This window comes from Felis catus, chromosome D2 (genome assembly GCF_018350175.1).
Source record: "Felis catus isolate Fca126 chromosome D2, F.catus_Fca126_mat1.0, whole genome shotgun sequence".
Classification (NCBI taxonomy): domain Eukaryota; kingdom Metazoa; phylum Chordata; class Mammalia; order Carnivora; family Felidae; genus Felis; species Felis catus.
In genome coordinates this window covers 19,726,674-19,745,838 of record NC_058378.1, presented here as the reverse complement: position 1 = coordinate 19,745,838, position 19,165 = coordinate 19,726,674, and the positions used below count along the sequence as shown (strand labels likewise).

The 19,165-nt window shown below is 53.9% G+C and overlaps 1 protein-coding gene and 2 pseudogenes across 2 annotated transcripts in view; 1 reads left to right on the top strand and 2 right to left on the bottom strand.

The window, feature by feature from the left end:
• Positions 1 to 15,821, bottom strand: part of LOC109492447 — a 56,037-nt gene extending 40,216 nt beyond the window's left edge. For both annotated transcript variants that reach the window (XM_045039967.1, XR_006586933.1), the window contains exon 1: positions 13,362 to 15,821. In XM_045039967.1, the coding sequence (XP_044895902.1) occupies positions 13,362 to 13,720 (359 nt within the window). In that variant the 5' untranslated portion in view covers positions 13,721 to 15,821. The remainder of the gene's footprint in view (positions 1 to 13,361) is intronic.
• On the top strand, positions 1,768 to 1,886 carry LOC123381072 (annotated as a pseudogene).
• Positions 4,233 to 4,351, bottom strand: LOC123381071 (annotated as a pseudogene).
• Positions 15,822 to 19,165: the final 3,344 nt, after the last annotated feature.

The following is a 19,165-nucleotide window of genomic DNA, read 5'->3' as shown; positions in this document are numbered from 1 at the left end:
CTCCATCACAGGCCTGGGCTCCCTGGGACCAGGACCTCTTGGCTCCCTCGAGCCCTCATCCCCAGGGCCCGTGACATTTCACGAGGCCAAGCTAGGGCAGCGTACTCAGGCTGGTGATGGTCTCTGGGGGTGCTGGGGGCTCCGGGGTGGGTTTGCACCTGGTGGGGCAGACGGGAGGGAACGCCCCGTGGCTGGCTGCGCTCGCCCTAGGGCTGGGGAGAAGTCTCTGAGAACCCGGTGGGGCGGGCCCGAAGGCACGAGCGGCCTGATGCCCCACGCTCACTTCCACCCTCCTCCCACTGAGCAGCCCTTCGTGGTGTGGTGCGGTGCGGTGCGGTTCGGGGCTGCAAGGTGCGGTGCGGTGCGCTGCGGGATGGAAGCGGAGGCGGGCGTGGGGCCAAGCCGGGAGAGCCTGCAAGAGTCCCGGGGTTAGAGAACGCCGGGGCTTGCGCAAAAGCGCGTTGGCAGGGTCCTCTTGCGTGGCCTGCGCCACCAGCCCCGGAGCCCGCGGCGGAGGGCGGAGGCTGTGGCGGCTGCGGCTGCGGCGGCGGCTGTGGCGGCGGCGGCGGCGGCTGAGACTGCAGTGGCTGCGGCGGCGGCTGCGGCGGCAGATGTGGAGGTGGCTGCGGCTCCGGCGGCGGCCGCGGCGGCGGCTGTGGCGGCGGCGGCGGCGGCTGCGGCTGTGGCGGCGGCGGCGGCGGCGGCGGCGGCGACGACTGCAGCGGTGGCGGGGGCACGCAGGCCGGCTGGCAGGCAGGCTCGCAGGCAGGTGGCAGGCAGGTAGTCAGGCCGGCGCGAGCATGGGAAAACCGCGGCTCCCGCTGGGTTGGGACGCCTGGAGCATTCTCTTGGAGCGCTCAGTGGCAGCCGCTGGTGTCTTTGTCCACAGCAGCCTGAACGTGCCCCACCCGGTCTTCTCTCCACAGCTAAGCAGGGTCGGGCCTGGTTAGCGCTTGGATGGGAGACCGCCTGGGAACACCAGGTGCTGTAGGCTTTTGCCTTTTGCCTTTGGCCTCCTTGACCTCTCTTCTGGCAATCATCTGCCCCCCCTCCCTCCCTGTGTCCTTCTCTCCCCAGGCAGCGGGGCTCCTGGGGCCAAACACACCCCAGCCACTGCTCCCTCAGCCCCTCCCAGGGCAGCAAAGCGGCCTGTCAGGGCCAGGCTCCGCCCTGACCCTCCCCACCCCACCAGGGGCCCGCACACCCCACCGCACTTCACAAGGGACACGCTACCGTTCCACGCGCCCGGCCAAAACCCACAACTTGGTTCAAGCCACACCCCAGCTTTGCACCTTCCCTGACACACCACCTACACCCGCACTGAGGGCAGGCGGGACAGGTTCCGGGATCCGGGATCCGGAGGCTGGGGCCTGGGGCCTGGGGGCTGGGGGCTGGAGGGTGGGGGCTGGGGTGCGTGGATGCGAGGACAAAGAAGGGGCGGGAAGGACACAGAGACACCACACTCTGACTATGCCACAGGCCTGGACTGCCTGGGTCCTGGGCCTCTTCCCTCCCTCGGAGCCCTCAACCCCTGAGCCCCTGGCAATTCACAAGACCCAGCTAGGTGAGCGGGCTTTGTCTGGTGATGTTGTCTGGGGACCCTGGGGCTCCGGTTGGCATTTGAGCCAGTTGGGGCAGAAGGGAGGCAATGGCCAGGTGGGGGGCTGGCAGGCAGGCAGGCAAGCAGGTGCATGGGTGAAGCGCAGCACCCACTGGGCTTGGGACGCGTGGAGCAGGTTCTTGAAGGGCACAGTGGCAGACCCAGGCGTCTTTGGCCATACCAGCCTGAAGGCGCCCGACCCCGTCTTCTCTGGGAAGCTAAGCAGGGTCGGGCCTGCTTAGTACTTGGATGGGAGACCGCCTGGGAACACAGGGTGCTGTAGGCTTTTGTCTTCTGCCTTGGCCTCCTTGACCTGTTTTTTGGCGCCCGCCGCCCCCCCCCCCTTCCCTCCCTGTGTCCCTGTCTCCCCAGGGAGCACGGCTCCTGGGGCCAAACACACCCCAGCCAGTGCTCCCTCAGCCCCTCCAGGGCCAGCAAAGCGGCCTGGCAGGGCCTGGCTCGGCCCGCCCCAACCCCACAGGGCCCTTCCCCCCCCCCCACCCCCGAACACCCCATCGCATTTCAGAAGGGGCACGCTCCCGGCTCCCCGCCTTGGCCAAATCCCACTGCACCGACTGGAAGCCACAGCCCAGCTTTGCACCTTTCCTGACACACCACCCAAACACGCACCGGCACGGAGGGTGGGGGGTGCGGTGTGGGCGGGACCGGTAACTGGCGCCTGGGGGCTGGAGGGTGGGGGCTGTCGCCCAGGAGCCCGCGGTTGGGCGGGCGGGAGGGCAGCGAGACCCCAGACTCGGACTCCATCACAGGCCTGGGCTCCCTGGGACCAGGACCTCTTGGCTCCCTCGAGCCCTCAACCCCAGGGCCTGTGGCACTTCACGAGGCCAAGCTAGGGCAGCGAACTCGGGCTGGTGATGGTCTCTGGGGCGCTGGGGGCTCCGGGGTGGGTTTGCACCTGGTGGGGCAGACGGGAGGGAACGGCCCCGTGGCTGGCTGCGCTCGCCCTAGGGCTGGGGAGAAGTCTCTGAGAACCCGGCGGGGCGGGCCGGAAGGCACGAGCGGCCTGATGCCCCACGCTCACTTCCACCCTCTTCCCACTGAGCAGCCCATCGTCGTGTGGTGCGGTGCGGTGCGGTGCGGTGCGGGGCTGCGAGGTGCGGTGCGGTGCGCTGCGGGATGGAAGCGGAGGCGGGCGTGGGGCCAAGCCGGGAGCAGCCTGCAAGAGTCCCGGGGTTAGAAAACGCCAGCGCTTGCGCCACAGCGCGTTGCGAGGGTCATCTTGCGTGGCCTCCGCCACCCGCCCCGGGGCCCGCGGCGGAGTTCGGCGGCGGCGGCGGCGGAGGGCGGCGGCGGCGGCGGAGGGCGGCGGCGGCGGCTGTGGAGAGAAGACCGGGTGGGGGACGTTCAGGCTGCTGTGGACGAAGACGCCAGCGGCTGCCGCTGAGCGCTCCAAGAGAATGCTCCAGGCGTCCCAACACTGCGGGTGCCTCGCTTCTCCCTTGCACACGCCGGCCTGCCTCCCTGCCTGCCTGCTACCCTGCCTGCCGCTGCCGCCGCCAAAGCCTCTGCCGCCAAAGCCGTCGCCGCCGACGCCCCGCTGTAGCCGCCGCCTCAGCCGCCGCCACCGGTGCCGCCGCCCTCCGCCACCGCCGTCGCCGTAGCCGCCGCAGCCCTCCACCGCGGGCCCCGGGGCGGGTGGCGGAGGCCACGCAAGATGACCCTGGCAACGCGCTGTGGCGCAAGCCCCGGCGTTCTCTAACCCCGGGACTCTTGCAGGCTGCTCCCGGCTTGGCCCCACGCCCGCCTCCGCTTCCATCCCGCAGCGCACCGCACCGCACCTCGCAGCCCCGCACCGCACCGCACCGCACCGCACCGCACCACACGACGATGGGCTGCTCAGTGGGAAGAGGGTGGAAGTGAGCGTGGGGCATCAGGCCGCTCGTGCCTTCCGGCCCGCCCCGCCGGGTTCTCAGAGACTTCTCCCCAGCCCTAGGGTGAGCGCAGCCAGCCACGGGGCCGTTCCCTCCCGTCTGCCCCACCAGGTGCAAACCCACCCCGGAGCCCCCAGCGCCCCCAGAGACCATCACCAGCCCGAGTTCGCTGCCCTAGCTTGGCCTCGTGAAATGCCACGGGCCCTGGGGATGAGGGCTCCAGGGAGCCAAGAGGTCCTGGTCCCAGGGAGCCCAGGCCTGTGATGGAGTCTGAGTCTGGGGTCTCGCTGCCCTCCCGCCCGCCCAACCGCGGGCTCCTGGGCGACAGCCCCCACCCTCCAGCCCCCAGGCGCCAGTTACCGGTCCTGCCCACACCGCACCCCCCACCCTCCGTGCCGGTGCGGGTTTGGGTGGTGTGTCAGGAAAGGTGCAAAGCTGGGCTGTGGCTTCCAGTCGGTGCAGTGGGATTTGGCCAAGGCGGGGAGCCGGGAGCATGCCCCTTCTGAAATGCGATGGGGTGTTCGGGGGTGGGGGGGGGGGAAGGGCCCTGTGGGGTTGGGGCGGGCCGAGCCAGGCCCTGCCAGGCCGCTTTGCTGGCCCTGGAGGGGCTGAGGGAGCACTGGCTGGGGTGTGTTTGGCCCCAGGAGCCGTGCTCCCTGGGGAGACAGGGACACAGGGAGGGAAGGGGGGGGGCGGCGGGCGCCAAAAAACAGGTCAAGGAGGCCAAGGCAGAAGGCAAAAGCCTACAGCACCCTGTGTTCCCAGGCGGTCTCCCATCCAAGTACTAAGCAGGCCCGACCCTGCTTAGCTTCCCAGAGAAGACGGGGTCGGGCGCCTTCAGGCTGGTATGGCCAAAGACGCCAGGGGCTGCCGCTGTGCCCTTCAAGAGCCTGCTCCACGCGTCCCAAGCCCAGCGGGTGCCGCGCTTCACCCATGCACCTGCTTGCCTTCCTGACTGCCTGCCTGCCTGCCAGCCCCCTACCTGGCCATTGCCTCCCTTCTGCCCCAACTGGCTCAAACGCCAACCGGAGCCCCAGGGTCCCCAGACAACATCACCAGACAAAGCCCGCTCACCTAGCTGGGTCTTGTGAATTGCCAGGGGCTCAGGGGTTGAGGGCTCCGAGGGAGGTTAGAGGCCCAGGACCCAGGCAGCCCAGACCTGTGGCATAGTCGGAGTGTGGTGTCTCTGTGTCCCTCCCGCCCCTTCTTTGTCCTCGCATCCACGCACCCCAGCCCCCACCCTCCAGCCCCCAGCCCCCAGGCCCCAGGCCCCAGCCCCCGGATCCCGGATCCCGGAACCAGTCCCGCCTGCCCTCAGTGCGGGTGTAGGTGGTGTGTCAGGGAAGGTGCAAAGCTGGGGTGTGGCTTGAAGCCCAAGCAGTGGGATTTGGCCGGGTGCGGGAACGGGAGCGTGCCCCTTGTGAAGTGCGGTGGGGTGTGCGGGCCCCTGGGGGGGTGGGGAGGATTAGGGCGGAGCCAGGCCCTGCCAGGCCGTTTTGCTGCCCCGGGAGGGGCTGAGGGAGCAGTGGCTGGGGTGTGTTTGGCCCCAGGAGCCCCGCTGCCTGGGGAGAGAAGGACACAGGGAGGGAGGGGGGGCAGATGGTTGCCAGAAGAGAGGTCAAGGAGGCCAAAGGCAAAAGCCTACAGCACCCGGTGTTCCCAGGCGGTCTCCCATCCAAGCGCTAACCAGGCCCGACCCTGCTTAGCTGTGGAGAGAAGACCGGGTGGGGCACGTTCAGGCTGCTGTGGACGAAGACGCCAGCGGCTGCCGCTGAGCGCTCCAAGAGAATGCTCCAGGCGTCCCAACACTGCGGGTGCCTCGCTTCTCCCATGCACACGCCGGCCTGTCTGCCTGCCTGCCTGCGAGCCTGCCTGCCAGCCTGCCGCCGTCGCCGCCAAAGCCGCCGCCGCCAAAGCCGCCGCCCCGCTGTAGCCGCCGCCTCAGCCGCCGCCACAGGTGCCGCCGCCTCAGCCGCCGCCACAGGTGCCGCCGCCCTCCGCCGCCGCGGCCGCCGCCCCGGCCGCCGCCGCGACCGCCGCCCTCCGCCGCGGGCCCCGGGGCGGGTGGCGGAGGCCACGCAAGATGACCCTGGCAACGCGCTGTGGCGCAAGCCTCGGCGTTCTCTAACCCCGGGACTCTTGCAGGCTGCTCCTGGCTTGGCCCCACGCCCGCCTCCGCTTGCATCCCGCAGCGCACCGCACCGCACCTCACAGCGCCGCACCGCACCGCAGCGCACCGCACCACACGACGATGGGCTGCTCAATGGGAAGAGGGTGGAAGTGAGCGTGGGGCATCAGGCCGCTCGTGCCTTCCGGCCCGCCCCACCAGGTTCTCAGAGACTTCTCCCCAGCCCTAGGGCGAGCGCAGCCAGCCACGGGGCCATTCCCTCCCGTCTGCCCCACCAGTTGACAAGTGAATAGTTGGTGACATCTCTGCATATTAGAGATACCTGAAGAGCAGAGAACGTTTCCTTCATCTGGAACAGCAAACATTAGAGAAGCAGCAAGATTTCCAGCAAGACTCACAAAACTATAATCTTTCTCAATTCATTTAGGCCCCTCTTCCTAATTCTGGTTCAGTTGGAATATAGCTTTTGAGTTCTCGAAACACTTACCCTTTTTAGTAGGAATCTGAAAGATTGCAAATCCCTGTATTTGTCCTAAAAGTATTTATTTTGTGAATCTCCTACGATATGCAACAGGTTTCGTGAGAGAAGATTTTGTTATGTTTATCCTTTATGGAGAGAGAGAGAGAGAGAGAGAGAGAGAGAGAGAGAGAGAGAGAGAGAGAAGGAGTGGGGGAGGGGCACAGGAACCTCAGGATATCTTGGGGACCTCGTGAAGAGGAATTCGCCCAATTCCACTGGTATTGCAGGCCCATCTGACAGGAAGTCCTTGGTTTGGCTTCTGGCCTGGAGAGGCTACAAAGCTTCAGTCTGGAGATTCCTTAGAAGGGATTCCAGTAAAGTAAAGCACGCTTTCAAAGATCCTTAGGATCAATGACTCTTCTTGCAGAGCTTATGGAAATAATGAGGCCACGTTTGTCAAGAGTGGCCTCGTTTGCAGATGAATTAGTCTGGATTTGGCTGTCTCGGACAAAGAGGGTTTTTACAGAGAAAAACTACACTTCAGCAATGCACATTATCGATGTTAAATCCTAGTTGTCTTCAAATGTTTGCCTAAACTAGACAACGTGAGGTAACCTTGAGAGATCCTGTCACAATAGCACAGGTATGGACAACCTTGTTGTTCTCCTGTGGGCATAGTAATAGGACCCCCTGGGTATAATCTTTAAACAGCTTGAAAATGGGATGGGTTTCCCCAACAGCTGTACACAAGATCTTTTCTCACTCTAGACCTGTCAATAGACAGTGCTGTAGTATCCACTTGAAGCTGAGTTAAGTTATAAATCTCTAAGTATGCAAACCATGTCCTCCCTACACCTGATCTGACAGTTACTCGAAACTCACCCCATATAAACCCCCAGACCTAATTGTTCAAAGGATGGAAAGTCTCATGCAACAGGGGATTTAACCCTGAAATAAATGGCCCTTACCACATCGTATTATGTCTTCCTACTGCAGTCATTTAGAGGGGAAATCTTCATGGGTTCCCGTATCGAAACAAAACCTCTACCCCCTTTACAGTTAGTCAGTGGGCAAACTAATGTGCCTTTTATTCCGGGGAACCTGTACGAGACCTCAAGCCTCTCTTAGGATGGTCGCACCTTTCTTTTTCACTTTCCTTTCTCAATTCATACTAACAGGTCCTTCTTACGATGGGCCATTCAAAGCATCACTGCAGACATTCGAGTTCCCAACTGGAAAGACCAATCGGATTCCTGCTGCCTGTTCCCACTTCCATCTGAGGATACTTCAAGCCTCACATCTGAAATCTTTACTGGCAGCACTGGTAGACACTGGGTTTGAAATGTGCTCTGACAAAATGCTGTGTATACATTCCAGATTACCACCGAGGCATTTCTGGATTTCTGAGCGACATGCATACTTCAACTGGCGCTTTCAACAATGCCTCTCTTTCCTCTAGTGACTGGCTACACTCATGGACTGAGCATGTCTGTCAACTACCAAAGCACTTCTCTCTTGTTTTCCTAACTCTGTTGTGCTGGTTTCTCCCATGCCTCTCTGCCTGGTGCCGACTCCATCACTACACTTGCTGAAGCCAAACGATGAGCCTTTCTACTCAAGAAGGCCCACCTTGGATTCAGCCGCCGCCACCTTTTGTAACTCCTCTGTACGTTTCCCAAGAGACCAATAAGGACCCATATAGGTAGGGACGACTTTATGCCCCTACTCAGCACAAAGAAGCTACAGAAGATGAGACCTTCCACCTTCATCCATCTTCAAGGTTTCAGGGTTGACATTATTCAGGGAGGATATGAAGAGGGAGCATAAGGCAGGCTGAGGGGTAAAGCACAAGCTAGCCCCTCCTCCCACCCTGGGTCGAATATGATTGTTATTCCTTGGACAGTCTTGACCACCCAAGTGCAGAGATAAGGGCCTTAAGCACTTGTCATGGTAATGTGTGATGCTACGGCAAATGAAAATTAAATTCCCTTACTGCTTATAGCCCACTGACAATCCCTGAAATGGATAGAGTGACATCCCTCTAGGAGCTTAGCTGCTCAGTGATGGTGATGACCCTTTGCTAGGGGCAAAACACAACCTAAGCCTAACATCATCCCAACCTTGAAGACCCTGCAAGTCAACTTCTTTTATTTCAACTGCCCCAAGGTATATGCTGGCAGTATTCCTCCAAGCTTATGCACCCGCCCCATATACATTGAATGGGTCTCATGACTTGGGTTTTATTATGTGGTAATAAAGGGCATTTCCTTAGCCACACCTAGTCCTCAAGGTGCTGAAAACTTGCTTCCCCCTAACCCTAACCCTATCCTTGACACCCTGCCAACCTGATGGTGTGTAAGAATGAGTTACCCGTCAGGACCCCAGGGCAGATTTTCTTGCATGTGGGTTCTGTCCCCATCGTTTAATAAAATCACCTTTTTTGTAGGAAAGATGTCTTCAGGAGATCTTTCTTGGTCTTGGGCTCTGGATCACGCCCACCATCGCCCCCATTCTTCATCAGTTCGTCAGTAGAACTCCAAACACTGGAGGATACAGATGCTTTCACCATGCAGAGCAGACACTTCATCCATTGGCAATATTCTTCAGGATCTGCTACGTACTGGACCGAGCCCACTCAAGGACTGGTGCAGCAGAACCATTCTCCAAATATCTGAGGGTTAGCCCCAAGCTAGAATGTGCTAACTGGGTGTCAATTCTGGCTTCAAAGGACAGGGCAACAAAAGCCAGTGCCAGGAACTTTTCACCCCTTTCTGGAGAAACACTGCAGGAGGTTTCCCTTGGTCCTAGCCCACACATGGGTCTTACTCCTGAGGCAACCATCCTATCAGGAGATTGTGCTCGTCGCATCATTGTTTGATTTATCGCATTCTCTCGTGTTAAGAAAGAACTTTGGCCTTCTCTGTATCATTCTCCATCCTGTTGCTCTTTTCCCACCAAGTTCTCTCCCTTGTCCACTCAAGGACAGTATCTCAGAGGCATTTTTTCTACTTTTAACTGGGGTGTCAGACCATATTCTTGTCACCGCGGGATCCCTTGGGCCACAGGGTCCCTCAACAACTGCCTTTGAGCACTATGTGGACAAAGGTAAGCCCAGGGGATTTCAAAGTGCCCAGCAGCAAGGCTCAGGTGGAGTCAGGGTCACCGATATTGGAAGGGAGCTATCCTCCCTTCTGGGATAAGAGGAATGTGGAGGTAGACATTTCTGTCCCAGCTTGATTCCATAATTTGCTGAACTGAAACACTTTGGCCCTGTTTCTAGCCATTCTGATTTCCCTGGCCATAATGATAACCATGTCTCTGGTCTCAGGCAAGGACAATGAGACTGTCCCCTGCATAGTGAGTGCTGGCCACTCCTAACCAGCTCTGAATCTGGTCTGTGCTAACCAAGAGCAATCAGTTTCTGAGATCCCAAAGGAAGGATTGCCTTCCTGAGAGTACTTGGTGTTTGGGTGGCTGGTAGAAGAAATGATGGCTAGCCAACTTGTTTCCCTCCCTGGCCATTAAAGATGCTTTTACTCTGAAGAACAGTTGGTTCACCATGGGCAGTATTCTCGAAGACCTGCTTAGCACAGAAAGGGACCATTCATGAACTACTGCATCCAAGCCCTGTTCCAAACATTTGAGCTCAGCCTGCAGCACAAGCCTGTTACCTTGGAATCACTGTCTTCTCTATCCACTGATAGGATGGCAAGGGAAAACAGTGAACTCCAGAAGCTTTCCCTCACTTCTAAGGTAAGAACACAGGCATCTTGCCTTTGGGTTCCCATGGTGGTCGACAGAGGCTTCCCTTTGCCCTACTCATATGTGTTTCATATCTATCCATATTTTATTCCTGAGACCATCAGCTTCCCATGGAGTTGTCCTAGTCATTGCATCCTAAGATTTATCTCATTTTCTGCACCACATGCTTCCCTGGGGAATTCCATCAGACATCTAAAAGCAGTTAATATCTATGCTTCTCAAGCTGTTCCACAGAATAGAAATGGAAGGAAAACTTCCAGACTCATTCTACGAAGCCAGCTTTACTTTGATTCCCAAACCAGACAGAGACCCAGCAAAAAAAAAAAAAAAAATGACTATAGGACAATATGCCTGATGAATGAGAATACAAAAATTCTCAACAAGATACTGGCAAATCAAACGCACAGCATATGAAAAGAATTTTTCACCATGATCAGGTAGGATTCCTATCTGGGGTATAGGGCTGGTTCAATATTTGCAAATTGACCAATAGGATACATCACAATAAGAAAATCACAGATAAGAACCACATGATCCTGTCAATACAGGCAGAGAAAGCATTTGAAAAAACACAGCATCCTTTCTTAATAAAAACCCTCAAGAAAGTTGGAATAGAAGGAACATATGAAAACATCATAAAAGCCACATATGATACAAGCCCACAGCTAATATAATTCTCCTGGGGATAAACTGAAAACTTTGCCCCTGAGATCAGGAACATGACAGGCATGTCCACTGTCACCACTGTTGTTGAACATAGTTTTGCAATTCCTAGAACCAGCAATCGGACAACAAAGTGAAATCAATGGCATCACAATGGCAAAGATGAAGTCAAACGTTCACTCTTCACAGACCACATGATACTCTACCTGGAAAACCTGACAGAATCCACCAAAAGTCTCCTGGAACTGCTACATCAATCAGGAAACTCACAGGGTACAAAAGCAATGTACAGAAACCCATTGCATTTTTTTTTTTTTAATTTTTTTTTTTTAACATTTATTTATTTTTGAGACAGAGAGAGACAGAACATGAATGGGGGGAGGGCCAGAGAGAGGGAGACACAGAATCGGAAGCAGGCTCCAGGCTCTGAGCCATCAGCCCAGAGCCCGATGCGGGGCTCGAACCCACGGACCATGAGATCGTGACCTGAGTGAAGTCGGACGCTCAACCGACTGAGCCATCCAGGCGCCCCAGAAACCCATTGCATTTTAATATACCAATAACAACGAAACAGAAAGACAACTAAAGAAACTGATCACGTTCCTAGTTGCACCAGGACCATAAAATACCTATCAGTAACCTTAAAAATACGAATGAACCAATCCAAAGATATAAAAGTTCTGTATGCTGAAAACTATATAAGGGTTATGAAGGATTGAAGAAGACAAAAAGAAATGGGAAAACATTCCATGTTCATGGATTCGAAGAATGAATATTGTTAAAATGTCAATACCACCCAAAGCAATCTACACCTTCAATGCAATCCCCATCAAAATCGTGCCACCATTCTTTCCAAAGCTAGAACAAATCATGTAACATGTGTATGGAAGCACAAAAGACCCCGAATATACAAAGTAATATTCAAGAAGAAAACCAAAGCAGGAGGCATCACAGTCCCAGAATGTAGCCTCTGCTACAACCTGTAATCATCAAGACAGTATGGAATGGGCACACAAACAGACACATAGGCCAATGGAACAGAATAGAGAACCCAGATTCAGACCCACAAATGTATGGCCCGGCCCACTAATCTTCCACCAAGCACGAAAGAGTATCCAATGGAAAAAAACCAGACTCTTTAACCACTGGTGCTGGGAGAACTGGACAGCAACATGCAGAAGAATGAAACTAGATCACTTTCTTACAGCATACACAAAAATAAACTCAAAATGGATAAAGGACCTGAATGTGAGACACGAAACCTTTAAAACCCGAGAGGAGAAAGCAGGAGAAAACCTCTCCGACCTCAGCTGTGGCAATTTCTTACATGACACGTCTCCAACGGCAAGGGAATTAAAAGCATAAATGAGCTGTAGGGACCTCATCAAGATAAAAACCTTCTGCACTGCAAAGGAAACAAGCAACAAAACAAAAAGACAACAGATGAAATGGGAAAAGATATTTGCAAATGACGTATCAGACACAGGGCTAGTATCCAAACACCTATAAAGAACTCACCAAACGCCACAGCTGAAAACAAATAATCGGGTGATGAAATGGGCACAAGACATGAATAGGTACTTCTCGAAAGAAGACATCCAGATGACCAAGAGACATATGACAAGATACTCAGCGTCACTCCTCATCAGAGAAATACAAATCAAAACCACACTGAGATTCCACTTCACATCGGTCAGAGTGGCAGAAATGAACAAATCAGGACACTATAGATGCTGAAGAGGATGGGGAGAAACAGGAACCCTCTTGGATTGTTGGTGGGAAGAAAAAACTGGTGTAGCCACTCTGGAAACAGTGTGGAGGTTCCTCACCACATTAAAAATAGATCTACCCTATGATGCAGCAATAGCACTGCTAGAATTCAGGGGATTCAGGAGTGCTGATGCACAGGGGACTCGTACCCCAATGTTTATAGCAGCATTTTCAACAATAGCCACATGATGGAAAGAGCCTAAATGCCCGTCAATGGACAAATGGATAAAGAAGATGAAGTTTCTATATACGATGGAATACTACTTGGCAATGAGAAAAGATGAAATCTGGCCATTTGTGGCAACGTGGAAGGAACTGCAGGGTGTTCTGCCAAGTGAAATAAGTCAGGCAGAGAAAGACAGATACCATATGTTTTCATTCATATGTGCATCCTGAGAAACTTCACAGGAGACCAGAGGGGAGGGGAAAGGGGGAAACGAGTTGCAGAGAGGGAAGGAGGCATACCCTAAGGGACTCTTAACTACTGAGAACAAACTGAGGGTTGATGGGGGGTGGGGGAGAGGGGAAAGTGGGTGATGGCCATTGAGGAGGGCACCTGTGGGGATGAGCACTGGGTGTTGAATGGAAACCAATTTGACAATAAATTATATTGAATACAAGAAAAAAGAAAAGATGCTCAAAGTCACTCCTCATCAGGGGACTACAAAGCAAAACCACACTGAGAGGCCACCTCACACGGATCAGAGTGTGCCTGTGGGTGGGCAGTCAGCACTGCTGCTTTGCTGGGACACAGTGTGTCCTCCAAAAGCGACAAGGGGTGGGGGGTCTCGCGCTTTGGGAAACATGGACAATCAGGAGCAGCGAGGCTGCAACGTAGCCCAGGGTGTCCCGAAGCCGGCCCAAAGGTGGCCCATCAAAGGCATCGGGGCTCTTACAGGCTCCCGAGCCCCTGTCGGTGGCCGAGGAGGGGGGTGGGGGAGGGGCGTGGAAAGAGCACAGACTTGGGTTATGATTGCACGGAGGCCCGCCCATGCATATTTTTGGGGGTGGTTTTGGCTTCTTGGCTACTTTTCTAGAGCAGTTTTAGCAAACGTGAGAGATGATCCAGAGATTTCACACACATACCTGCCCTTACTGAGGCAGCCTCTCCCCTGAGCAGGTATCCAAACCCCCCGCCAGGGCGAGGCCTTTGTCACAGCCCCAAACCTGTGCTGATGTGTGTCCATCGTCCAAGGTCCGCAGCTGAGATCGGGTTCGCCTCTGACGTTGTACCCCAGTGCGTCCGGGCGGGTGCGTGTTGAGGAGTCTCTGCCGGTGCAGCGTCCCACCCGGTAGTCTTTCTGCCCTGACGCAGTCGTTTCCGTTGGTGCTGGCGCCACAGCGCATTTGCCAGGTGGAGAGGTGGGCGGGAGGCCGGCTGGTTCTTGGAGGCGGTAGGAGCCCGCATGCGCTGTGGAGGGCGAGGGCGGTGCTCTTCTGAGCATCCGGCTTCTCCCTTGCTAGAAGTCTTCCACCTACGAGGAGGTCGCCCTGGGGTCCCTGTTTCTCCGAAGACCGTCCCGATCGAGGCAGGTGAGTTCTGGTGGACCCAGCGCCGCTCGGACTCCGGCAGAGGCCACAGTGCCAGCCTTGAGAGGCCGGGAGGTTCGGGGCGCCCTGGTTCTGCTCACTTGGGGGACAGCATTTGGCCACCCTCGGGCGGAAGGCCGGCCTGTCCGTGTGGACGCCCGCAGGCTCCCGTGAGTCGTGGTGGCCGCTCTGTGGCGGCGGGGTGTGTGTGCGGGGGCGCCTCCCGTGGCAGTGCTGGCTTAACCGCTGGGCAGGCGGTAAGGGCCCTTCTCACTGCAGGTCGTGGCTTCTGGGAGGTTCTCCGGGTGCCCGCCTGAGCCGCGGCGGCTGTCGTGTAAGGAGTGTGCCGCCCGCCCTCGCAGAGGCTGTTGGAGACCTTCCCGCCTTGTCCGACCCCTGACCCCGCACAGGCTGCACACGTTCTGTCCCCCGAGGCGGCTGCCACGAACAAAGGCCGCCTTAGGCCCTTGCGTCCTGTGGGCCAGGCCCTAGAGAGTTTGGTGAGCTGGGGAAACCCTATGGAAATTGGGAAGTTGACGGGAAGAAGGCGAGAGTGCCCTTTGTTCCCTGGGTCAGTGTTTCTCAGACTCGGTGGTGTCGGGACACTTGGACATCAGGGGATTATTGAGGGCCCCAGAGAGCAATCGAGTGTGGGGGTTGTGTCTCTTGATCTCTACTGTGGTGAGATTAAACCGAGAATTGAAGCGGGCGCCTGGGTGGCTCTCTGTGTTAAGGGTCCGACTCTGGCTCAGGTGGTGATCTCACAGTTGATAGTGTAGAGCCCCATGTGGGGCTCTGTGCTGCCAGCTGCCAGCCTGGACTTGTCTCAGATTCTCTGTGACCCTCTCCCTCTGCCCCTCCCCTCACGTGCCCTGTGTCTCTCTCTCAAAAACAAACATTAAGGAAACCAAACCAAATCCGAGCATCTCAGATGTGATGAATTCACTTAAAGACAAGAAATTAGTACAGATTAACGTACTCATACCTTTCATGCAAAAAATACGTACATTTTCAGAACAACACTGTGTAGAAGCGTGGCATTGGCATTGGCATTGGCTTAGTGCAAGATCTTTATTCTTCCAGCTGCTTCTGCATTCAGTGTCTTGTGGCCAATTATGTTTAGGAAGGTGATGTGGACTCCCCCAGATGAACAGCTGGAGGCGAGGAGGGTGTGGCGGTAGCTCCTGGGGTGTCTGGATGCTCTTTCCTGATTCCACACTCAGATGCGTGGGGCTTCCTTGCTTCTCTTGGGGGTTAGCAGCCCGCACAGAGCTGCATTTTTGTGTGGCACGCGGTGGACGTTTGGAACATCCTAGGCCACTACTTTCAGCTGATCTTCCATATCTTTCACTCAGCGAACACATTCTTGGAACCACCACCTGGATGAAGAAATGGAACCTTACCGTGCTTCCTACCTCCTACTGACTCCCACCGAACGTCCCCCAAAGGTAACCACGGTCTTGACTTTCACCAGCGATGGCTTTGGCTTGTTCTTCGCTTCATGTTGAGCCAACCCTTGAGCGCTGTGTGTGCGCAATGCACCTGTTTTCCTTGCGTGGCTGTGCTGGTCCTCCCCTGCTGTCGAAGGCGCAGTGTGTGAGCACAGCACGGTTTATTCTTTCTCCTGTGGGTGCTCCGGTTTGTGCAGAGGCTGCCTGCAGATCCACATGCATCATATTGGGTTGCCTTGGAGGAGCAGGGCGTGAGTGGTGGCACGTGTCTGTTCCCCTCGAGCAACAGCGGGTGGGAGCTCAGGGCTGGCTGATGCCTGGTATTGCCTCTTCTCGTGTGTTAGCTGGTTGCTGGGGCTCAGGTGCTGGGAGGTACGGTGTATTCGTGGGACCCGCCCCTGTGTGTGTCTTGGCCACTTACGTGTTTCTTTTGTGAAATAATTGCCTTTTGGAAGCCACTTTGTGATTAGGTTGTGTGTTTTGGTTTTTGTTGATTTGAATGAGTTCTTTCTATGTGTGTGGAATACATCTGTGAATGGCAGAGGTTTTCACATTCTTGGGTATGGCTGCCTTTCATTCTCTGTGTTGCCTTTTGGTAAGTTTCTTTTTTTTCTTTCCAATAGTGTAACCATTTGTATGTTTCTTGCCTTGGATTGGCTAGGGCCTCCCGTACTGTGTTGAATGGAAGTGGTGAGAGTAGGTGTCCTTGTCTCCTTCCAGATACTAGAGAGAAGGGTTTCATAATGTTTTGTAAACTTAATATTTTTTAAAGTTTCTTTCTTTCTTTCTTTCTTTCTTTCTTTAGAGAGCATGCATGGGAAGGGGAATGAGAGGGGGGAAAGCGAGTGGATCCCAAGCAGACTCCGCACTGTCAGCACAGAGTCTGATGCGAGGCTTGAACTCATGAACCGTGAGATCATGGCCTGAGCTGAAATCAAGAGTCAGACACTTCACCGACTAGAAGCCACTCAGGTGCCCCAAAGGGTTCAGTATTTTACCACTACATATGACATCTGCCGTTGCGTTACTGGTCGATAGTTGTATCAAAACATGAAAATTCTCCTCTATTTTTAGTTTGCTCTGATTTTTCAACAATCATCAAAGAAATAGTAATACTAAATTTTCTGAAATGTGTTTTGTGCATCTTTGGGGACAAGTGATTTGTTTCAATGTTGTGGTTTAACTTAAAACAACTTTTGCCCTTCTAGAATAAATCAAACCTGATGTCTATGCATTCTCTCTTCACTGGATTGCATTTGTAAATAGTGTGCTTTGGATCCTTGCATGTGTATTCAAGAGAGAGGTGGGTGTTCCCGTGCACCCTCTTGTGCTGTCCTTGCTGGGGTTTGGGTTACAGTTCGTGCTGGCCTCCTAAACAACGTAGGAAGAAGCACTCCTTGTGCTTTCCCAGAAGAGTTTGTGTGTGTGTTCTTTTCTTTTGGGAAGAAGTGCTAGGCCAACAGCCGGTGTAGGGTTTTCCTTGTGAGCAGGGTTTTCATTGCAGATTCCTTTCTTAAGTGGAAATAGGATTTTGCTGATTTCCCATATCTTCTTGTGTCTATTTAGATGACGCATTTTGTTTTCTAGGAATTTGCTCCGACCCCCAAACTTTCCAAGGAGTAAGTGTCAACTGGTTTCTAATATCCCTCCTATCTGCAGCATCTGATGTGATATTTGCTTTAGAACTTCTTCATATTGGGACTTTGTGCTTTGTTTCTTTTTCATAGAACCAACTTGGGCTTTTTTGATTTCTGTCATTTACTATTTGTTTCCTGCAGCACTGATTTCTGCCCTTTTGTTTTCCATCTACTTGGTGATTGTTTGCTGTCCCATCTTGTAGTTCTTGAACCAAATCCTTCATTTGATTTTTAGCCTTTGTTCCTTTCCAGTATGTGTATTGTTTTTATTTGCTTATTAGTGTGTTGATTCATTTTAGAATGAGAGCATGAGCAGGGCAGAGGGTCAGACGGAGAGGGAGAGAGAGAGAGAGAGAGAGAGAGAGAGAGAATCTCGAGCAGGCTCCTCACTCAGTGTGGAGCCAGGCTGGGGATCGATCTTGTGGCTGTGGGATCATACCCTGAGCCAAAATCAAGAGTTGGTCACCAAGCAACTGAGCTATCCCATGATATATGTATTCTAAAGCTATGAGTCTCCCTTTAAGCACACCTTTACTGATCTCACAAGTTTTCATAAGCCAAATGTTTATTATCTTTTATGTGAAACTATTTCCTAACTTTCATTGTGGCATCTTTTTCTTAATTCATCACAATGTTTAGGAGCATAACACATCTTGATGTTTCGGGGGATTTTCTCGTTCTCTTTGTGCGGATTTCTAGCTTAATCCCATGAAGGTATGTGTCTCAGTGTTTTGGGGTGGTTGTAACAAAATACCACAGACTGGCTGCCTAATAAGGAACAGAAACTTCTTTCCTACATTTGAGGAGACTGGGAAGTTCTCAAGATCAAGGCATCTGCAGATTCAGGGTCAGGTGAGAGTCAGCTTCCTGGTTCATCAACAGCCTACTTCTCCCTGTCCTCCTGTGGTGGCAGGGGGGACAGTGCTCTCTCAGTCGCCCAGGACTGGTCATCGCCGGAAGTCTCCCTGTCTTCATCCCATCGCTGTGGGCATGATGAATTGTTGGGGGAATTGAACTGTGAATTGAATGCAATCCCTAAATAGGCCCTGCAGTATTTCAGTCCTTTGAGATGAGCTGACTTTCCTAATGGCCTGGCATATATTTGTTTTCATGAACTGTTCCTCAGGCACGTGAAAATAATGTGTATTGGGGGAATGCAGTTGTCTCTATTTATAGGTTAGATGAAGTTTGTTAATGACAGAATTCAGATTTTAGTAACCACTTGAAACCAAGTAAGGAATAGGCGAGAATGAGTTTACTAATATAACTAACAGACATATCCAAAATATCATTTCAGTGTATAGCCGGCATGAGAAAAAATGATGAATGATTTTGAATTCTCTTTTATCACGTTGTCTTTAAAATGTGGTGTGCGTTTTATACTTTCCACACATCGCACTTTGAGGAGCCGCGTTTCAAGTACTTGCAATAGAGCACGTGACCGCATATTGGACAGCCCCGTCCCACTGCCTTGAGTTTTCTGTTGTCGTCAGTTCTGTCAGATACTGAGAGATGTATCGTCAAGTCTCCCATCGTGCTTATGGATGTGGCTCTTTTTCCTTTTCTATGTTTGTCAATTTTTCTGTATTTTGAGATTGCGTTATTAGGTATATGCAAGTTTAGAAGCCTTGTTCTCTTGGTAGATGGAACTTCCATCATGAAATGTTCTTCTTGGTCTCTAGTAGAGCTTTTTGCTATTGTGGTTACTTTCTTGGAGGGTCCCAGTGGCCACATCAGTTTTCTGTTCGGTAGGGTTTGCCTGGGGATCTTTTCCTTCCACCTGTCTGTGATCTTACATTTTAAGGTGTACCTTTGTGACCAGCATATGCTTAGTTTCCTTCTAATGAATTTGAGAGTCAACCTTTTGCTTGCAGCATTTGTGCACATGTGATGACTGATAAGTTAGTTTACACGTACCATGTTATTAGTTTCTTCTTTGTCCCAGCTGTTCTGTGTTCTTTTGGTCTCTAGCCTTCCTTTAGAAGTAGGAGGGAGTTTTTAATTGTACACTGATCTGTTAGGTAATTGGAATATATCTATTTCTAGAGGCAGGTGCATTTTCAACTGACCCCTGCCCGATTCAGGACGTGTACTGCTTCCCTGACACTGCTCTCTCCTTTTATCTTTTCTTTGTTTTAAGATTTATTTGTTTTTTGAGAGAGACATAATACAATTGGGTGAGGGGCAGAGCAGAAAGGGAGACACAGAATCTGAAGCAGGCTCCCGGCTCTGAGTCATCAGCACAGAGTCTGACGCGGGTCTCCAACTCACA